Source organism: Somniosus microcephalus, chromosome 7 (genome assembly GCF_052327205.1).
Source record: "Somniosus microcephalus isolate GS21.2 chromosome 7, FLI_Smic_1.0, whole genome shotgun sequence".
In the NCBI taxonomy this organism is placed as follows: domain Eukaryota; kingdom Metazoa; phylum Chordata; class Chondrichthyes; order Squaliformes; family Somniosidae; genus Somniosus; species Somniosus microcephalus.
The window spans coordinates 190,237,641-190,257,090 of record NC_140993.1 but is presented as its reverse complement, the minus strand read 5'-3'; the positions used below and the strand labels follow the sequence as shown (position 1 = coordinate 190,257,090).

The 19,450-nt window shown below is 45.8% G+C and overlaps 1 protein-coding gene across 1 annotated transcript in view; it reads left to right on the top strand.

Moving 5' to 3' along the window:
- Positions 1 to 10,102, top strand: part of csmd3b (CUB and Sushi multiple domains 3b) — a 1,929,854-nt gene extending 1,919,752 nt beyond the window's left edge. The window contains exons 67-68 of the mRNA XM_085993978.1: positions 5,839 to 5,974; positions 7,911 to 10,102. Of these exons, the coding sequence (XP_085850104.1) occupies positions 5,839 to 5,974; positions 7,911 to 8,070 (296 nt within the window). The 3' untranslated portion in view covers positions 8,071 to 10,102. The remainder of the gene's footprint in view (positions 1 to 5,838; positions 5,975 to 7,910) is intronic.
- Positions 10,103 to 19,450: the final 9,348 nt, after the last annotated feature.

Genomic DNA, 19,450 nt, shown 5'->3' with positions numbered 1-19,450 from the left:
CTTATTGAATGGCGGAGCAGGCTCGAGGGGCCAATTGGCCTACTCCTGCTCCTATTTCTTATGTTCTTATGTCTAGATCTGCATTTACGTGTTCAATCATACATGTTTTTCTGTGCTTTGGCAACATAAGATGTATCTTGTCATGCCAATAAAGCAAATTGAATTGAATTGAATTGAGAGAGAGATGTGGAGAGAGAGAGAGGGAGAGACTGGGGAGATAGAGAGAGAGACTGAGGGGAGAGAGAGAGAGCGACTGAGGGGGAGCGAGGGAGACTGGGGGAGAGAGAGAGAGATGGGGGAGAGAAAGAGAGAGAGTAGAGAGACGGGGGGAGAGAGAGGAGAGAGACTGGGGAAAGAGAGAGAGAGAATGGGGAGAGAGAGAGAGAGAGAGACTGGGGGAGAGACGGGGAGCGAGAGAGAGAGACACTGGGGGAGAGAGAGAGAGATGGGCGAAGGGAGAGAGAGACTGGGGGGAGAGAGAGAGACTGGGGAGATAGAGAGAGAGAGCGAGAGAGTGACGGGGGAGAGAGAGAGACCGGAGGGTGGGGGGGAGAGAGAGAGAGAGACTGAGGCGAGAGAGAGAGAGATGGGGAGAGAGAGAGACTTGGGGGGAGAGGGAGAGAGTGGAGGGAGAGGGAGAGAGTGGGGGAGAGAGAGAGAGAGAGACTGGGGGGAGAGGGAGAGAGTTGGGGAGAGAGAGACTGGGGGGAGAGAGAGACTGGGGGAGAGAAAGACTGGAGGGGAGAGAGAGAGAGACTGGGGGGAGAGAGAGACTGGGGAGAGAGAGACTGGAGGAGAGAGAGAGAGACTGGGGGGGAGAGAGAGACTGGGGAGAGAGGGAGACTCGGGGGAGAGAGAGAGACTGGGGGGGGAGAGAGAGAGACTGGGGGGGGAGAGAGAGAGACTGGGGGAGAGAGAGAGACTGGGGGAGAGAGAGAGACTGGGGGGGAGAGAGAGAGACTGGGGGGGAGAGAGAGAGACTGGGGGGGAGAGAGAGAGACTGGGGGGGAGAGAGAGTGACTGGGGGGAGAGAGAGAGACTGGGGGGAGAGAGAGAGACTGGGGGGAGAGAGAGAGACTGGGAGAGAGAGAGAGAAACTGGGGGGAGAGAGAGTGCGACTGAGGGGGGAGAGAGAGAGACGGGGAGGGAGAGAGGGAGAGAGAGAGAGAGAGAGAGAGAGAGAATGGGGAGATAGAGAGACTGAGGGGGAGAGAGAGAGAGACTGGGAGAGAGAGAGAGAGACTGGGGGATAGAGAGAGAGAGACTGGGGGATAGAGAGAGAGAGACTGGGGGATAGAGAGAGAGAGACTGGGGGAGAGAGAGAGAGAGAGACTGGGGGGGAGAGAGAGAGAGGGGGACTGGGGGAGAGAGAGAGACGGGAGAGAGAGAGAGAGACTGGGGGAGAGAGAGAGAGACGGGAGAGAGAGAGAGAGACTGGGGGGAGAGAGAGAGAGAGAGACTGGGGGAGAGAGAGAGAGACGGGAGAGAGAGAGACTGGGGGAGAGAGAGGAGAGAGACGGGGAGAGAGAGAGAGAGACTGAGGGGGAGAGAGAGAGAGACTGGGGGAGAGAGAGAGGGAGACTGGGAGAGAGAGAGAGACTGGGGGAGAGAGAGAGAGACTGGGAGAGAGAGAGGGAAGAGAGAGAAATTTTTTCAGGGGGGAGGGGGGAAGGGAGGGGGGAAGGGGGGAGGGGGAGGGGAGGGAGGGAAGGGGGAGAGTCCCCGAGCCCCGCCCCCCCCGGAGGGGAGGGAGGGAAGGGGGAGAGTCCCCGAGCCCCGCCGCCCCAATCACCCGAGCCCCGCCCCCCCCGATCTCCCGAGCCCCGCCCCCCCGAGCCCCACCCCCCCCGATATCCCGAGCCCCGCCCCCCCCGATCTCCCGAGCCCCGCCCCCCCATCTCAGGAGCACGGCCCCCCCCCGACCTCCCGAGCCCCCGCCCCCCCGATCTCCCGAGCCCCGACCCCCCGAGCCCCGCCCCCCGAGGGTCACCCCCCCCGATCTCCCGAGCCCCACCCCCCCGATCTGTAGTCCGGGCCCGCGATCTCCCGATGTCCCGCCCCGCGATCTCCCGATGTCCCGCCTCCCGCCCCCCCCAATGTCCCGAGCCCCGCCCCCGCCCTCCCGAGCAGCGGCATCCCACTCTCCGGAGCCCCGCCCTCCAGATCGCCGATTGCGGCTGAGAGACCCGCCCCCCGCCCGAGCCGACCGCGGAACAGAGAGATGGCCGCGTCTCAGCTGCTCCTGCTGCGCGCGCACCCTGATCCTCGTGGCTGACGCCGATTGAGATCGGGGACAGCCAAAAAAAAGCCAGAGCGGGCTCTCGCGGGCGGGTGGCGCATGCGCGGTCAGTGCCAGCGGCGCGAGGCGGCCCGCGGGGAGTAGGCAGGGAAACCCCGTGGGCTGGCAGCCGTTAGCGAGCGGCTCACTTCGGGCGGCCCGTCCGCTCCGGCCCCGACACCGTCAAACCTGAGAGGGGGAAGTAGAGAGGGAGAGAGAGAGAGAGAGGGAAGAGGAGAAGGAGAGAGAGGGAAGAGGAGAAGGAGAGAGAGGGAAGAGGAGAAGGAGAGAGAGAGAGGGAAGAGAGAGAGAATTTTTTTTTGAGCTTCAGGCCTGCCTGCAGCGGGCCTGGAGAGCAGCACCGAGTCCCCCCTGCGCGAGGGTGAGGAGGAGGGGGGGGGGTTGCTAAACACAATATAAAACTGAAATAAATTGTTAATTAATTCCCTAACACACAATTCAAATATTTACCTTACTTCCCTAACACACTGAAAATGTGGGGAAAAAATCGTGAAAAATCAAGATGGCGGCCACTCACCTCGGTTCAGAAGGATAAGGCCCGCCCACACACGCACCGATTGGTCGACCGGTCAGGTCACCGAAGCGTAGGATTGGTCAATCGTCGAGTCACTCGACACTCAACTGTAGGATGGCACGCGCCAGGAACCCGCCATACGATTGGTCGACCTCGACGTCACACGGTCGCTAATGAGATGCTAATGAGCGGAACGCTGAACGTTTTTTGGATACCGCGGGCACGATTTTTGTCCGGCCGAAACGTAAATACGCCTATGACCGGTCCGGAATGGCAAGCTTTCTTTTGAGGCGACGCGCGCGTCGGTACGCTCTATAACTTTCAAACGTATAGAACATGGACAGACAGACAGACATCAGGACAGACAGAAGAGCCGCTTTATATATATAGAAGATATATATATCAAAAAAAGGGGTCCTAGCACTGACCCTTGGGGAATACCACTGTCCTACTATCCTCCAGCCTGAAAAACAGCCATTTACCACAACTCGCTATTTTCTGTCCATAAGCCAATTTCTTAACCAAGCTGTCACTGACCCTCCTATTCCATGAGCCTCAATTTTGCTAACCAGCCTTTTATGTGGTACTTTGTCAAACACTTTCTTAAAATCCATATAGACAACATCCACTGCATTCCCTTCATCAACATTCTCTGTTACTTCCTCAAAAATTCAATTAGATTAGTCAAACACAATCTGCCTCTTACAAATCCATGCTGGTTCTCCTTAATTAACTTAAACCTCTCCAAGTGCCTGTTAATTTTTTCCCTGATTATTGTTTCTAAAACCTTACCCACCACTGATGTTAAACTGACTGGCCTGTATTTACTAGGATTGTCCTTACACCCTTTTTTGAACAAGGGTGTCATATTTGCCACTTTCCAATCCTCTGGCACCTCCCCTATATCTAGGGAAGATTGGAAGATTATGGCAAGCCCTTCTGCTATCTCCACCCCCATTTCCCTTAGCAACCTGGGATGCAAGCCATCCGGACCAGGCGACTTATCCACTCTAAGCATATCAAGCCTTTTCACACCATCCATTACCTCTACCATCTCCGCTTCTACTGATATTTTGTCAGCATCCTCTTCCTTAGTAAACACCGATACAAAGTACTCATTAAGTATTCTAGCCTTGCCCTGCGCCTCTAAGCATCTATCACCTTCTTTGTCCCTAATAGGCCCCACCCCGCCTCTTACTACCCGCTTACTATTTACATGCCGGTAGAAGATTTTTGGGTTCCCTTTTATGTTAACTGTCATTCTATTCTCATATTCTCTCTTTGCCAGTCTTATTTTCCTCTTCACTTCCCCTCTCAACTTATTGTATTTGGCCTTGTTCTCACTTGAGGAATTCACCTGACATGCATCATACACCCTCTTTTTTTGTTTCATCTTCTCTATCTCCCTCATCATCCAAGGAGCCCTGGCTTTGGTTCCCCTACCTTTCCCTCTTGTTGGAATGTACCTAGCCTGTACCTGAAACATCTCCTCCTTAAAGATCACCCATTGTTCCGTTACAGCTTTTCCTGTCAGTCATTGGTTCCAGTTTACCCTGGCTAGATCCCCTCTCATCCCATTGAAGATAGCCCTCTTCCAATTTAGAAGTTCTACTTTAGATTGCTCTTCTCCATTACTAATCTAAACCTTATGATATGATGATCACTCTTGCCCAAGTGTTCTCTCACAGACACTTGGTCCACTTGGCCCACCTCATTCCCCAGCACCAGATCCAGCAATGCCTCCTTCCTAGTTGGGCCAAGAACTTACTGGTCAAGGAAGTTCTCCTGAACACATTTCAGAAATTCATCCCCCTCCTTTCCCTTTACTCTAACATTATCCCAATCGATATTTGGGTAATTAAAGTCCCCCAATATCACCACTCTATAGTTAGTCTACCTCACCACCACTTCTCTTGACCCTGCCACAGTCTCTCAATTGTCAGATTGCTTGTCTGACATCCAGTATTGGATGAGCAGAAATTTTCTCCAATTAAATATTGGGAAGACCGACGCCATTGTCTTCCGTTCCCTAGCCATCGACTCCATCCCTCTCCCTAGCACCTGTCTGAACCTGAACCAGACTGTTCGCAACCTTGGTGTGATATTTGCCCCTGAAATGAGTTTCCACCTCCATAACATCGCCCGTCTTCGCCCCTGCCTCAGCTCATCTGCTGCTGAAACCCTCATCCATGCCTTTGTTACCTCTAGACTTGACAATTTAACGCACTCCTGGCTGGCCTCCCACATTCTACCCTACGTAAACTTGAGGTCATCCAAAACTCGGCTGCCCGTATCGTAACTCGCACCAAGTCCCATTCACCCATCACCCCTGTGCTCGCTGACCTACATTGACACCCAGTTAAGCAGCGCCTTGATTTTAAAATTCTTGTTTTCAAATCACTCCATGGCTTTGTCCCGCCCTATCTCTGTCATCTCCTCCAGCCCCACAACCCTCCAAGATATCTGTGCTCATCTAATTTTGCCCTCTTGAGCATCCCTGATTATAATCGCTCAACCATTGGTGGCCGTGTCATCAACTGCCAAGGCCCTAAGCTCTGGAATTCCCTCCCCAAACCTTTCCGCCTCTCTTCCTTTAAGACACTCCTGAAAACCTACCTCTTTGACCAAGTTTTTGGTCACCTGCCCTAATTTCTCCTTATGTGGCTCAGTATCAAATGTTTTGTTTTATAACACTCCTGTGAAGTGCCTTGGGACGTTTTACTATGTTATAGGCACTATATAAATACAAGTTGTTGTTGTTATTGTTGGTTATTGGGCTATTAAATCTATCAGTAAAGCTGATGTTCATTTTATGAATGTTGACCAGTTATGAAACTAAATTTAACAGCAATCATTTTAATAGATATTTAGAAAATTTGAAAATAAAAGTGCAGATCAAATTATATGTGAAACCAATTTCTCTCTGAGATGTGGAGGAACTTATAGGCTGTAATTTGGACCAGCAGGTTTCTGACAGTATGATTGCTGCTTTCTTATGTCTCATATGTGTATCTTTCTGCTATAGGTCTGAACTCAACTCATGGTTCAAATTCTCCCAATCAACCACACGGTACTAATAGTAGCTCTGTGGCCATCGCCATCCTTGTGCCTTTTTTTGCTCTTATATTTGCAGGATTCGGGTTTTATCTTTATAAACAAAGGTTGGTATCAACTAACATTTCTCTAACAATTATAAATCAATTTTAACTAAATATTCAAAAATAACAGTGTTCATATTATATATGGCAGAAGACAGTGGGGGTTATTTTTGCCAAAGGGTGAAAGCAGGCACTACATGGGTGCAGTGCTAATAAGACTAACCTCTTTGAAAGTCTGGATTTAGCATTAAATTTTGGTTCTAATTGCTGATTACCATAATTTGAACTTGCCTGATGGTCCTAAACCAGAAACCTGCAGGTTTAGCATGCAAGTGCTGATTAGATGCAATTTTCATGGAGCAGTATATGTGGGCTCCTCGCACCCACTTATACTGAAGGTGTAGAGTACTCTGGCTGGCACACAGCAGCACGTTGCAGGATGGCTATGGGGCTGAAGGAGAGGTCGTGCAGGTTCTCGGATGCAGCACTGGAGGTCCTGGTGGAGGAGGTCCAGAGGAGGAGGGATGTCTTGTACCCACAGGGGAGAAAGGACGCCATCTCGCCCTCCTGTTCCTCTCCCCTGCAGCAGCTGGTGCTGCAATGCCTGGCCTCATGTCCTCATCCCATTCCTCATCCAGACCAAGGGGGACCCCAAGCAAGATGCCCATAACCAATCACTCCCTTTCTCCTGGTGACTCCTATAAGGTGTCCAATGAGGTCGAGTAGCACAGCAATGACTCTTTTTAGGTGAAGTCCTCAGAGAATTTGCAGAATAAATGTTGCTAGACTGTTGAAGTCTTGCAAAGTGTCCCAGAAAGTCTCCCGATGTGTTTCAGAGGTCCTCATCACAGCACTAGCAGCAAGTGAACATAAAATGGTGACATCCCTTTAAGTACTGCTTGAGATCCACATCAACAACTTGTTTACTCCCAAACAGCTGGTGGCTGTTAGGAGAGGGTGTTCGGACAAGCGCTAGCCACCAAAATGCTGTGAAGCCGCCTTAATGAGCGCTAGCAGGCATTTTAAGTGGCAATCAGCTCCTTAACGATCCTCCGGGCAGCCGTTTTTAGCACAAGATCCAACTCCTTTACAAGTTGGCGTCTTGCTCTACATGTTTTAGCTCAAGACTCCATCTTGGCCACCTCGGAGGATCGTTAGCACCTGAACTTACTGCTGAAAATCCCCCCAAATATATCAAACCCTGTGTTTTAAAGCACATTTAACTTCTCTACCATGACTAATAATAAGTGGTTTATTAGCAATAAAATAAACCACATTAACAAGATCACACCTCAATTTACTTTGCCAAACTGAAAAATCACAATGTAATTACATATAATGTTGTAAAATCAGACTAATTATTGATAATACCTTATGGCTAAAGTCACAGCCACCTATAGTTCTCTTGGATAGCAGTAAGCAAGGGGACAAATTACAGAGAGGCTCTTTAAAATAGTGCTGTAATCTGACAGTCTCCTGATAATAACATTCATTGAATATATCAGATGTGTTAATTTCAATGGAACTAATAAAATATATCAACGTAAGAATCTGATTTCATGCACATTTCTAAATATTACTTTGTATTGAGAAACTGTATTGGAAAAAATTGGAATATTGGAGAAACTCTTTCCATTGAGAGGAGGATTGGTAACCAGAGGACACAGTTTAAGGCAATTGGCAAAAAAACAGTGGGGAGATGAGGAGAAATGTTCTTACTCAGCGAGTTGTTATGATCTGGAATGCATTGCCTGAAAGAATGGTAGAAGCAGATTCAATAGTAACTTTCAAAAGGGATCTGAATATATACTTTAAAAAGGAAACTTGGCAGAGCTATGGGGAAAGAGCAGGGGAGTGAAACTAATTGGTAGCTCTTTCAGAGAGTAGGCACATAAACAGTGGGCCGAATGGCTGCCTCCTGTGCTGTATGATTCTATTCTAATGATATTGTGCCCTGAACTTAGATTTGAAGTTGTAATTTTTCTCCTTTTCTCTACAGGACTGCACCCAAGACACAGTATACTGGCTGCTCTGTACATGAAAACAATAATGGTCAAGCAGCTTTTGAAAATCCAATGTATGACACAAATGCAAAGTCAGCAGAAGGCAAGGCAGTTCGATTCGACCCCAATCTCAACACAGTCTGTACAATGGTATAAGGCAGGGACATTATTTGATTACATAGCCTGATACACATCTAGCGCTTTGCATCCTTGGGACATCTAGATTTTGACTAAACCAACTTATGTACATTGCACATTTGGTTCACTGCTATTTAAAGCACACTTTTCAGGAATTTAATGTACCAGATTTATCTGAAGAACCAGAAAAAAAGAACACGTTTTCATGGCTCACCCAGTTTGGAACAGATTTGCTCTTCATTCTGTTACTGGAGAGCTTTTCAGCAACTTTAGCTGCACTCTAAGAGTGCTTAGCCACAATTTTTTCAACAAAAAAAATGCTAAATACTTTCTCAGAAGAAAACTGCAGATACTTGAGGAACACTGAACCTCTGCTTTCAATGTGACAAACAATGGGGGCTAGGATTTGGCATGAAGGTTGGGACACTGAATATGTAACAAAGACTGTGAAGTACTGTATAGTCAAGATTATTACAGGTTTTGCTTTCTGGTGTAAAAAAAACTTTATAAGGAACAACTGCAAAACTGATTTTAAATACCTGACTGTAAAACGGCCAGTGTGGTACTCACTAAACAGATTTCTATGGAACACTACCAGTCTTTTTTGATTGCCGAGAAAAATCTCTTCATCTATTTAATTTTTTTCTCCATTCTTTGATTTGAATTTGTATTCTTCGTACAAAATGTTGAATTCTTGCCACAGAATAAAATGAGAACTATTTATACTATATATTCATATTTTCAAGTAACGCATATGCATGATATGTTGCATGCTTCATTATTATTTAATTACTCGATTGTGTTTATTTTACAGCAAACCATTTTATTTATTGTCTAATAACGTTACGGTCTTATGTACGTGCTTACTACAGTTCATCTGGACACTTTCAACATTAAGTGATTTATGGTGTGGATGTCATGCATTTTGCACTATCGATACTCATGGTATTATGGATGTGTGTGTTGTAATTAGAACAAGCTTATTTGTTTAAATCTGATTGGGGTTTTGTAAGGTGGAGAGTGCAAAAATATAGACCACTATTATAGGGGGTATCACCTGAGCCAGCTGTTTTTCTTGCCCATTCTCTAATTAAGAAAATACATACTTCTTTTCCATTGTACATCTGCACAGTAGACGTTAGTAAATTATGAGTGTATTTACTAATGACAGACAAGAAATGCATCTCTTGCATGGATGATAGTGATGTGTCTGAGAGCTCATCTTCGTTTCAAATGTTTATTCTACTGTTCTAATGACAGCCATACTCCACATGACTCCCGACACTTCCTATTGATCATCTTCTTAACATTTGCCTTAAAGAGTAGAGCCATGACATACTATACATTGCAGTAGCAACAAGTCTCCATCTTCCATCTCTATTTAACAATTGTTCATACTCTAAAGCTCATCTCATTACACACAAAAGATTATTACCACTGTGTTAGAAAAGGATTTGCATGAAAATTTAAGAACAGAAGTACAATCAAACTAAAATAATCTGTTTTATTTTGCTGAAAGGATTATCAATTAACTGGAGATATTACTATTGTTGTAACTGTAATGTATGCACTGTGCCTACCAAAAATTAATTGAGGCCAAGGTTGCTGCTCCTAAAATGTCCTATGAGTGTATTTTTTTCCAATCAAAAACCTAGCATTGGGCTTTAAGATCCATTTACCTTTAATCACAAAAATTGAATACATTCAACTGTAGGAATTTTACAATGCATCTGAAGCTGTATTAAATTTAACGGCAATTATTTTTCTTCAAATTGTCTCACGTATGTTCCTGCTCGCCCAGGTTTGTATACCATAAGTGACTGCAATAAACAAAGTACGTCCACTGAAATTAGAACAAACTTTAAATTGTACCTGAAACAAATTTCATGTACAACCTCCTTACTCCTCTGTATCATGTTTATTATAATTAGATGCATAAAAAATTTCTTTTGTAAAGAAATATATTTTTATGAAAAAAGAATTTGTAAAATGTATGGATCTATGATGTAAATTTTCAATACATTGTAAAAAAAATAAATAAATGGCTCAATGCTTTTGTACATTTTGCTTATGTGGGCTATTCTGCTTTTCCTACAAACCTATATAATGTCTAATTCATTTTTAGACTGTTCTTTTGTGAGTTACTGATAACTTGAAGTCCACCTTCAGTGCAGAACTGATGGGGTGCTGCAGTCAGAGGTGCCGCCTTACAGATTAAATGTTAAATCAAGGGCACATCTGCCTGCTAAGTGGTCGTAAAAGATCCCATGGCACCATTCAGTGACTAACGAGGGAGTTCTGCCAGTGTCATGGCCAACATTTATTTCTATATCGACACCATTAAAAAGTAGATTAATTACTCAATCTTCTTGTTACTTGTGGGACCTTGCTGTGCATAAATTGGCTGCCATGTTTTCTACAGAGCAACAATGAACACACTTCTAAAGTAATTCATTGGCTGTAAATCTCTTTGGGACATTGTAAGGATGTGTAAGACGCTATATAAATGCAAGCTCTTTCTTACCTTCCTGCAGCTCAAAAACCAATTTTCCAAGAAGCAGCATGAGTTCTGTTGAGTTATAGCTTTACTGAGCACATACTTATCAGACAGCAAAAATGCAATCTGTTGAAAATTGATCACGTAACAGACGAGGTAGAATCAGTACAAAATATGCACTTTTTTGCCATCAAGACTTCATTTAGATAGATGCTATCCAATAATGGGGAATCTGCATTTCAAGATTATATAATCATTGATACTGTGAGAGACACAAAAACATTTAGCAATTGAAATGTACAGAATATTAATTAATAGAATTAAGCAAGTGAGACTTTCTAAGTCACTTTGTCAAATTATCTGATTTCATCAACATATGTGACAACAAACAGCAGAAAGTGATAAGCCAAAAAATCCCTGAAAGTTAAAGCCTTAAATGACTCTGCACTTCCTATGTGAATGTATTTCACACACCACACAGTAAATCACTATCCACTGTATGCACAAGACTCTGAACTCAGACTTTTTCAACCTATTATAAAAGAGGTAAGTCAGTATTGTATGATTATGTAGCTTTTGAAAAGACTATTCATATGAACCGCTGTGGACCTTAACTAAGTACCTCAAAGGTGTTGCAACAAATTAACATTTTTGAGTTATGCCCCTGTTAAAGTGCCATTTTGACTCAGTGGTAACATTCTTGACTCGGAGACAAAAGGATGTGGTTCAAGCCCCACTCCAGGTCATTGATCACATAACCAAGGCTGACACTTCAGTACTACCTTTTTACCATTTATTTTTTATATATAAAGATTTGATAGGGTAGATGTTTAGAAGATGTTTCCACTTGTGGGGGGAGACCAAAACTAAAGGACATAATTATAAGATAGTCACTATTAAATCCAGTAGGGAATTCAGGAGGAAATTCTTTACCAAGAGAGTGTTTAGAATGTGGAACTCACTCCCACAAGGAGTAGTTGAGGCAAATAAAACAGATGCATTTAAGGGAAAGCCAGATGAACACAAGGGAGAAAGGAATAGAAGGTTATGCTGTTAGATGAAGAGGGGTGGGAGGAAGCTTGAGTGGAGCATAAACACCGGCGGGGCCCAGTTGAGCCGAATGGCCTGTTTCTGTGCTGTAAATTCTATGTAATTCAGAGGAAATCTTAAACTAAAGCTCTGTCTATTTATCCCGATGTAAAAGAACCCATGGGACTATATGAACAGGAGCAAACATTGAATAGGAGTTCTCCTGGTCAACGGTACAGCTCTCAAATAACAACACCAAAACAGAATGACTGGTCATTGATCTCATTTGTAAGACCTTGCTGTATGCAAGTTGGCTGTTGTGTATGTTTACAAGACAGCAATGACTACACATCAAGGGTAATTCATTGGCCTGAGGACAAGAAAGTTGATATGCCAATGCAAGTTCTTTCTTTTCATATGAGAAAAAAAGAGTTCTTGATAGTGGCCCAGAAATTCAGGTCGGGGGCTTCCCGCGGGTGTAAGCCCCCGACCTGCACTTGCCTTGCGCGCCGGCCGTTGAGCTGTGGGCCCCCATGGAATTCCGATCCAGGGCCTGCTCCAACTGCCGGTGCACAATGCTTGCGTATCCCAGGGGCGCAGTTAGTTCGACGCGTCCCCTGGGATCACGTGGGCCATGGGGAGCCAATCAAAGCAGGGAATGCCCATAACTTATAGATACTACGGGCCCCAAAACATCACTAAATCTTCAAATAACTTTTTTTTTAAATCACATTTTTAAAATAAGCTATAAATTACATGAAATATCTTTTAAACAATAATTAAAATTTTTGAAAAAATTAATTTTATTTTCTAACGGGGCTAAAAATAAACTTACCTTGCTTTAAAGTATTTAAAAATAATAAACCTGTGGAAAAAATGTTTTAATTTTAATGAATTCACCACTTACCTTGTAAAAAGCAGGCCTTAGGCCTGCTTTTTATATGTGTAACTTCTGCAGACTTACCCTCCCGGGAAAACCTGCAAAGAAAACCTAAGTTTGATGCGCACGCGCAGCCTCTCCTGCGCACGCGTTCAAACTCTGAACCCCTTTCAGGGGAACAGAAGTGCCGGTTTCCCGTGCATGCAGAAAACCGGCACTTCCATTGGGCCTACGGGTGAGTACCCCGTGCGTACTCACCCGTGGAGACCCGAATTTCTGGGCCACTAAAGTATCTTTTCCTGTTATTTCTATAGCTCTTCGACAGAACAAACTGCCTACAATTTAACATCATTCCCGAGTGAAAAACCCTTTCCAATAGAAGGAAAAGCAGATGTTATTTTTTTCCTCAGAAAGCTCTGACTGTAAGGCAACATTATTGACACTTTGAGAGCAATTCAGGGAAGTGTGATTGGGGCATTCAGACTCTGTCATGGAAAATGAATATCTTGCTTTGGTAGTGAGTGCTGTCAACATGAAAGAGGATTCAGAATAAATGTGTCTTAGTGGAGGGTCAATTGTAGTTCAGTAGTTGCAACAACATCTTGTGTAGAAAGATTGCCCCTTATCTTCATAGTCCTGCCACAAAAAGCATCATGTTTCTGTCGCCTAATATGTTTTCTTAAAATGCTGCTTACTTTGCAATGTAATGCCAGATTGTAATCGTTCCATCTTACAAATAGGGGTGAAATTAGTCTTTGGAAAAGAAAATCAGGTGGGGTATAAAACGGCTACCAATTTGCAAGTACCTAAATTCAACAATGGTTCGCTACAATTTGAAGCATTGCTGCCATTCTATGGCCTAGAAATTCGATCACGTCCAAAATCGGCCACGCAGTGGGAGGGACGCACCCTGCACGTGTCAGTTGGTGTTGCCCCAGGCAGCATGCAATACATAATATTTGTGCTGCATGCTCATTATCATTAGCAGGCATGGAGCCAGCACTACCCATACTATTCATTGGCATCATGCCAGTTTGAGGAGCAAGAAATGGGGGGGAAGAAATTGGGTACCTTTGTGCCTCCTGTTATCGCCTCCGAGGGGCGATAATGGGGCGCTAACCACTTACCGCCCGGGTGCGGCGAGAATATCGCCTCCCGCTAAATTCGGCGGAAGGTTTGCGGTGGCGGTATAACATTGCGCCCCGATCTCCTTCGCCCGGAGATCATAACGTCATCATTGTGCACACTGCCCCGGACCCAAACTTAGGTTTTGCCGGGTGACAACACCGGAAGCTGCAGGAGGCATTGTTCGGGAGGCTGGGCGCTTCGGCGGCGATACTTAAAGGCAAACTGGCTGAGGTAGGGAAAAAATTAATCAAATGCTCGTTTTCTGTTTTTTTCCTTTTTTTCCCCAGCGCTTGATCAGCCCGGCACTCTGCTGCAGTGCATTGGGCCGGATCGCGGCTGCCATCGGGGACCAGGTAAGTTGCTTTCCATTGCAGAGCCTGCAGCGATCGCCCTTCCTATTGTGCAGCACTACACATCTACAGCCCCGCCTGCTGCCTGTTGCGCTCCAGAAAGGAAGTGGAGCACTTGAATTTTTTTAAATTGAGAAACATTAGTGCCTGGCACTAATTTTTTCAACTTTTAAAAGTTATCGCCCCAAACGGGGCTATAATGAATTTCTCCCCCAAAGTGCCTCTGACTCCATGTGAAGGCAGCAAGCACCTCTTAATGGGCAGGTGCACTCTGGCTCTAGACAACAAGGAAAGCTTCTGAAGAGAAAAATGACAGCAAGACCTGTAGAGCGTGCCCCATAAGAACATAAGAATTAGGAGCAGGAGTAGGCCATACAGCCATTTGAACCTGCTCTGCCATTCATGGCTGATCTTCGACCTCAACTCCACTTTCCTGCCTTATCCCCATATCCCTTGATTCCCCGAGAGTCCAAAAATCTATCTATCTTAGCCTTGAATATGCTTAACGACTGCACATTCACAGCCCTTTGGGGTAGATTGTGTTTTTTCATTTTCATTGCACACTTTTGTTTATTAGTTATACAAGTATTGGAGATGGGGGATAAAAGATTGTTTGATTGACAAGCAAGCAGAGAACCGGGACTGGCTGAAGTGCCAAGAACAATTGGTGAGGAAGTCAGGGGTAAGAGGGAGACTGGGGATCAGGTGATTGGGGCTCAACTTGAGGGAACGAGGCAGTGGGATGGGCGAGGGGACCAGTATTCTCTGCAGTGCTGGGATAGCAGCAGCAGTAAGATGGTGAATGGGAGCTGTGCTGAGAGAATTTTCATACAGAAAACATAGTTGTGTTGCGTTACAGGGGGTCTGTGGAATTATTATAACACAGGAGGGGGGCCTGAGAATCCTTGTTTTAGAGAGTATGGCTGAAGTGGTTGAAAGATCTTGCACTACAGAAGGCCATAAGAATTAGGAGTAAGCCATACGGCCCTTTGTGCCTGCTTCGCCATTCAATAAAATCATAGCTGATCTTCGACCTCAACTCCACTTTCCCGCCCGATCCCCATATCCTTTGAATCTCCATGAGTCCAAAAATCTATGCATTTCAGCCATGAATATGTTCAATGACTGTGTATCCACAGCCTTTTGGGGTAGGGAATTCCAAATATTTACAACCCTCTGAATGAAGAAATTCCTCCTCATCTCAGTCTTAAATGGTCGACCCCTTACCCTGCAACTATGCCCCCTAGTTCTAGACTCTCCAGCCAGGGGAAACAACCTCTCAGCAACTACCCTGTCAATCCCCCTCAAAATCTTGTATGTTTCAATGAGATCACCTCCCATTCTTCTAGATTCCAGACAGTATAGGCCCAAGCTACTCAATCTCTTCTCATAGGACAACCCTCTAATCCCAGGGATCAATCTAGTGAACCTTCGTTGCACCGCCTCTAAGTCAAGTATGTCCTTCCTCAGATAAGGTGACCAAAACTGTGCACAGTACTCCCAAGTGTGGTCTCACCAAATCCCTGTATAATTGTAGTAAGACTTCCTTACTCTTCTACTATAACCCCCTTGCAATAAAGGCCAACATGTAATTTGCCTTCCTAATTGCTTGCTGTACCTGTATGCTAACTTTCTGTGTTTCCTGTACAAGGACAACTAAATCTCTCTGAACACCAACATTTAATAGTTTCTCACCATTTAAAAAATATTCTGTTTTTCTATTCTTCCTACCAAAGTGAACACCCTCACATTCCCCCACAGTATACTCCATCTGCCACCTTATTGCCCACTCACTTAACCTGTTTATATCCCTTTGCAGGCTCTTTGTGCCCTCCTCACAGCTTACTTTCCCACCTAGCTTTGTATCATCAGCAAACCTGGATCCATTACACGTCATTTAAGTCATTAATATAAATTGTAAATAGCTGAGGCCCAAATACTGATCCTTGCGGCAACCCATTAGTTTCAGCCTGAAAATGACCCATTTATCCCTACTCTGTTTTCTGTCTGTTAACCAATCCTCTATTCATGCTAACATCTTACCCCAACTCCATGAGCCCTTACCTTGCGTGTAAACCTTTTATGTGGCACCTTATCGAATGCATTTTGGAAATCCAAATATACTACATCCACTGGTTCCCCTTTATTTACCCTGCCAGTTACATCCTCAAAAAACTCTAACAAAATTTGTTAAACACGATTTCCCTTTCAGAAAACCATGTTGACTCTGCCTAATCATATTACTAAGTACCCTGTTACCACTTCCTTGATAATGGATTCTAGCATTTTCCCAATGACTGGTGTCAAGTTAACTGGCCTGTAGTTCCCTGTTTTCTCTCTTCTTCCTTTCTTGAGTAGAGCGGTTACATTTGCTACCTTCCAATCCGCTGGGACCATTCTAGAATTTAGGAAATTTTGGAAGATTACAACCAATGCATCCACTACCTCTGCAGCAATCTCTTTTAGATGTTGCTTTGGAGACTCTGGTGCAGGCAATGAACAGGTGGAGGGCGATCCTCTTCCAACTTGGGGGAGAAAGCCGTCCAGGCAACAACTCCATCGCCAACAGGAAGACATCGCAGAGCAGCGCAATGCCAGGAGCTTAGCTCCCAAGACATGGTTGAAATCGTAAAAGATGTTCAATGACCTCACCAGAGTTGTCAAGATAACAATCCTGCTCACTTACTCTCTATTCACACCTTCACCACCTTTAGCTGCACTACCCAAACCACTCCAGTGCAGCACCAGCAAAATCTTTGCTACAGCAGTCAAATTTTACTCTCCAGAGTCTGATAACAGGCCAAAAAATGCCCAGAATTAAACAGCAGCCTGAAATGACAAACCAGCAACTAACCTTCAAGTACTCCATGATCCCTTTAAATAGGCTCCTTCCTGCCTGTTAGTGTCAAGAGTTGCTGGACGATTTTGTCCCATGGTGAGTCAGGCTCTGGGTCAGCTCAATATCAAAAAGAGTCCTACAACAAACATTTATTTTATTCATTACTGTATTGTAAACAGCTCTGGTGTGCAACCTGGATGCCTGCGGAGAAGCCCAATTCAATTTGGCGGATGGTGTACTTCCAGCTCATAACCAACGCGCACTTCCTGAAAAACGGATGTGGCACGATCACATTTCCAGGCTTATCTGTCATAGAAACATAGAAGATAGGAGCAGGAGTAGGCCATTCGGCCCCTCGAGCCTGCTCCGCCATTCAATGCGATCATGGCTGATCATCCAAATTCAGTACCCTGTCCCTGCTTTCTCCCCATATCCCTTGATCCCCTTAGCCTTAAGAAATATATCTAATTCCTTCTTGAATATATTTAATGAATTGGCCTCAACTGTCTTCTGTGGTAGAGAATTCCACAGGTTCACCATTCTCTGGGTGAAGAAATTCCTCCTCATCTCAGTCCTAAATGGCTTACCCCTTATCCTTAGACTGTGACCCCTGGTTCTGGATTCTGCCGCCATCGGGAACAGCCTTCCTGCATCTAGTCTGTCTAGTCCTGTTAGAATTTTATAAGTTTCAATGAGATCCCTTAACATTCTTCTAAACTCTAGCAAATATAAGCCTAATCGACCCAATCTCTCTTCATATGTCATTCCTGCCATCCCAGGTATCAGTCTGGTGAATCCTCGCTGCACTCCCTCCATGGCAAGAACATCCTTCCTCAGATAAGGCGACCAAAACTGCACACAATACTCAAGGTGTGGTCTCACCAAGGCCCTGTACAACTGCAGCAAGACATCCTTGCTCCTGTACTCGAATCCTCTCGCTATGAAGGCCAGCATACCATTTGCCTTCTTAACCGCCTGCTGCAGCTGCATGCTTACCTTCAGCGACTGGTGCACAAGGACACCCAGGTCTCGTTGCACTTCCCTTTTTCCCAATCTATTGCCGCTCAGATAATAATCTGCCTTCCTGTTTTTGCCACCAAAGTGGATAACCTCGCATTTATCCACATTATACTGCATCTGCCATGCATCTGCCCAATCGCCCAACCGGTCCAAATCCCAAATCGTACTGCAGTTTCTCAGCATCCTCCTCACAGCACACACGCCAACCCAGCTTTGTGTCATCTGCAAACCTGGAGATATTACATCTAGTTCCCTTGTCTAGATCATTAATATATATTGTGAATAACTGGGGTCCTAGCACCGATATCTGCGGTACCCCACTAGTCACTGCCTGCCACTCGGAAAAAGACCCGTTTATTCCAACTCTTTGCTTCCTGTCTGCCAACCAGTTTTCTATCCAAGTCAGTACCTTACCCCCAATCCCATGTGCTTTAACTTTGCACGCAAGTCTCTTATGTGGGACCTTATCGAAAGCCTTCTGAAAGTCCAAAAACACCACATCCACTGGTTCTCCCTTATCTATTCTACCAGTTACATCCTCAGAAAATTCCAGTAGATTAGTCAAGCATGATTTACCTTTTGTAAATCCATGTTGACTTTGTCCGATCCTGTCACTGTTTTCCAAGTGCTCTGCTATTACATCTTTTATAATGGACTCTAGCATTTTCCCCACTACCGATGTCAGGCTTACCAGTCTATAATTCCCCGTTTTATCTCTACCACCTTTTTTAAATAGTGGGGTTACATCCATGGGAACTGTTCCAGAGTCTATAGAATTTTGGAAGATGACCAGCAATGCATCTACTATTTCTAGGGCCACTTCCTTAAGTACCCTAGGATGTAGATTATCAGGCCCTGGGGAATTATCGGCCTTTAATCCCGTCAATTTCCCTAACACCATTTCCCTACAAATACTGATTTCATTCAGTTCCTCCCTCTCATTAGACTCTATGGCCCAGAAATTCGGTGGAGGCCCAAATGGGGCGCCAAGCTTGCCTGGGCGCCGGAATTACCGCTGCGATCGGAGCTGTTGCGCCCGCCAGATATTCAGCTTGAGCGCCCCAAGAGGGACGCGGGGCGCTGCTCGAGGCGCCCCGCCTCCCTCTTGGGGCACTGAAACTGAATATCGCAGCGCAACGTGCCGCAGTGCCACACCTGCGGCATGGCGCACTGCTGTACTGCAGGCCTTCCTCCCCTTCTTAAGGGGGAGGGGCCTGTACCAGCACGATGACCGATCGCGAGTGCCGGCAAAAGAGCCCGGCACCGAGGAGCAGTGCCGTGCTCTCGGGACACAGCCGGCACTGCCCGGGGGGGGGGGATCAGGAGGTTGGGGACAGAGGTGCAGGCAGGCGGCCACCAAAAAAAATGGCCGCCCCGCACCTTCACCTTAATTTGCGCCACTACCGCCGCAGGTAGGCCCCGTGAACCGGGTGCGATTTGCGAACGGCGTTACAGAGGTGGGCGCTGCCAAATATCGTGGCGGTAGCGGGACGCTGCGCACACCGATGACGTCATCGGTGGCGGCACAGCACTACAGGCTAACGCCGCCATTAGCGCGCCACTAAATATCGTGGGAGGCATGGCCAGTGGCACTAAAGCCACTGAATGCCCTCCTTAGGCACTAACTGGTGGCGCAGCCCACCGAATTTCTAGGC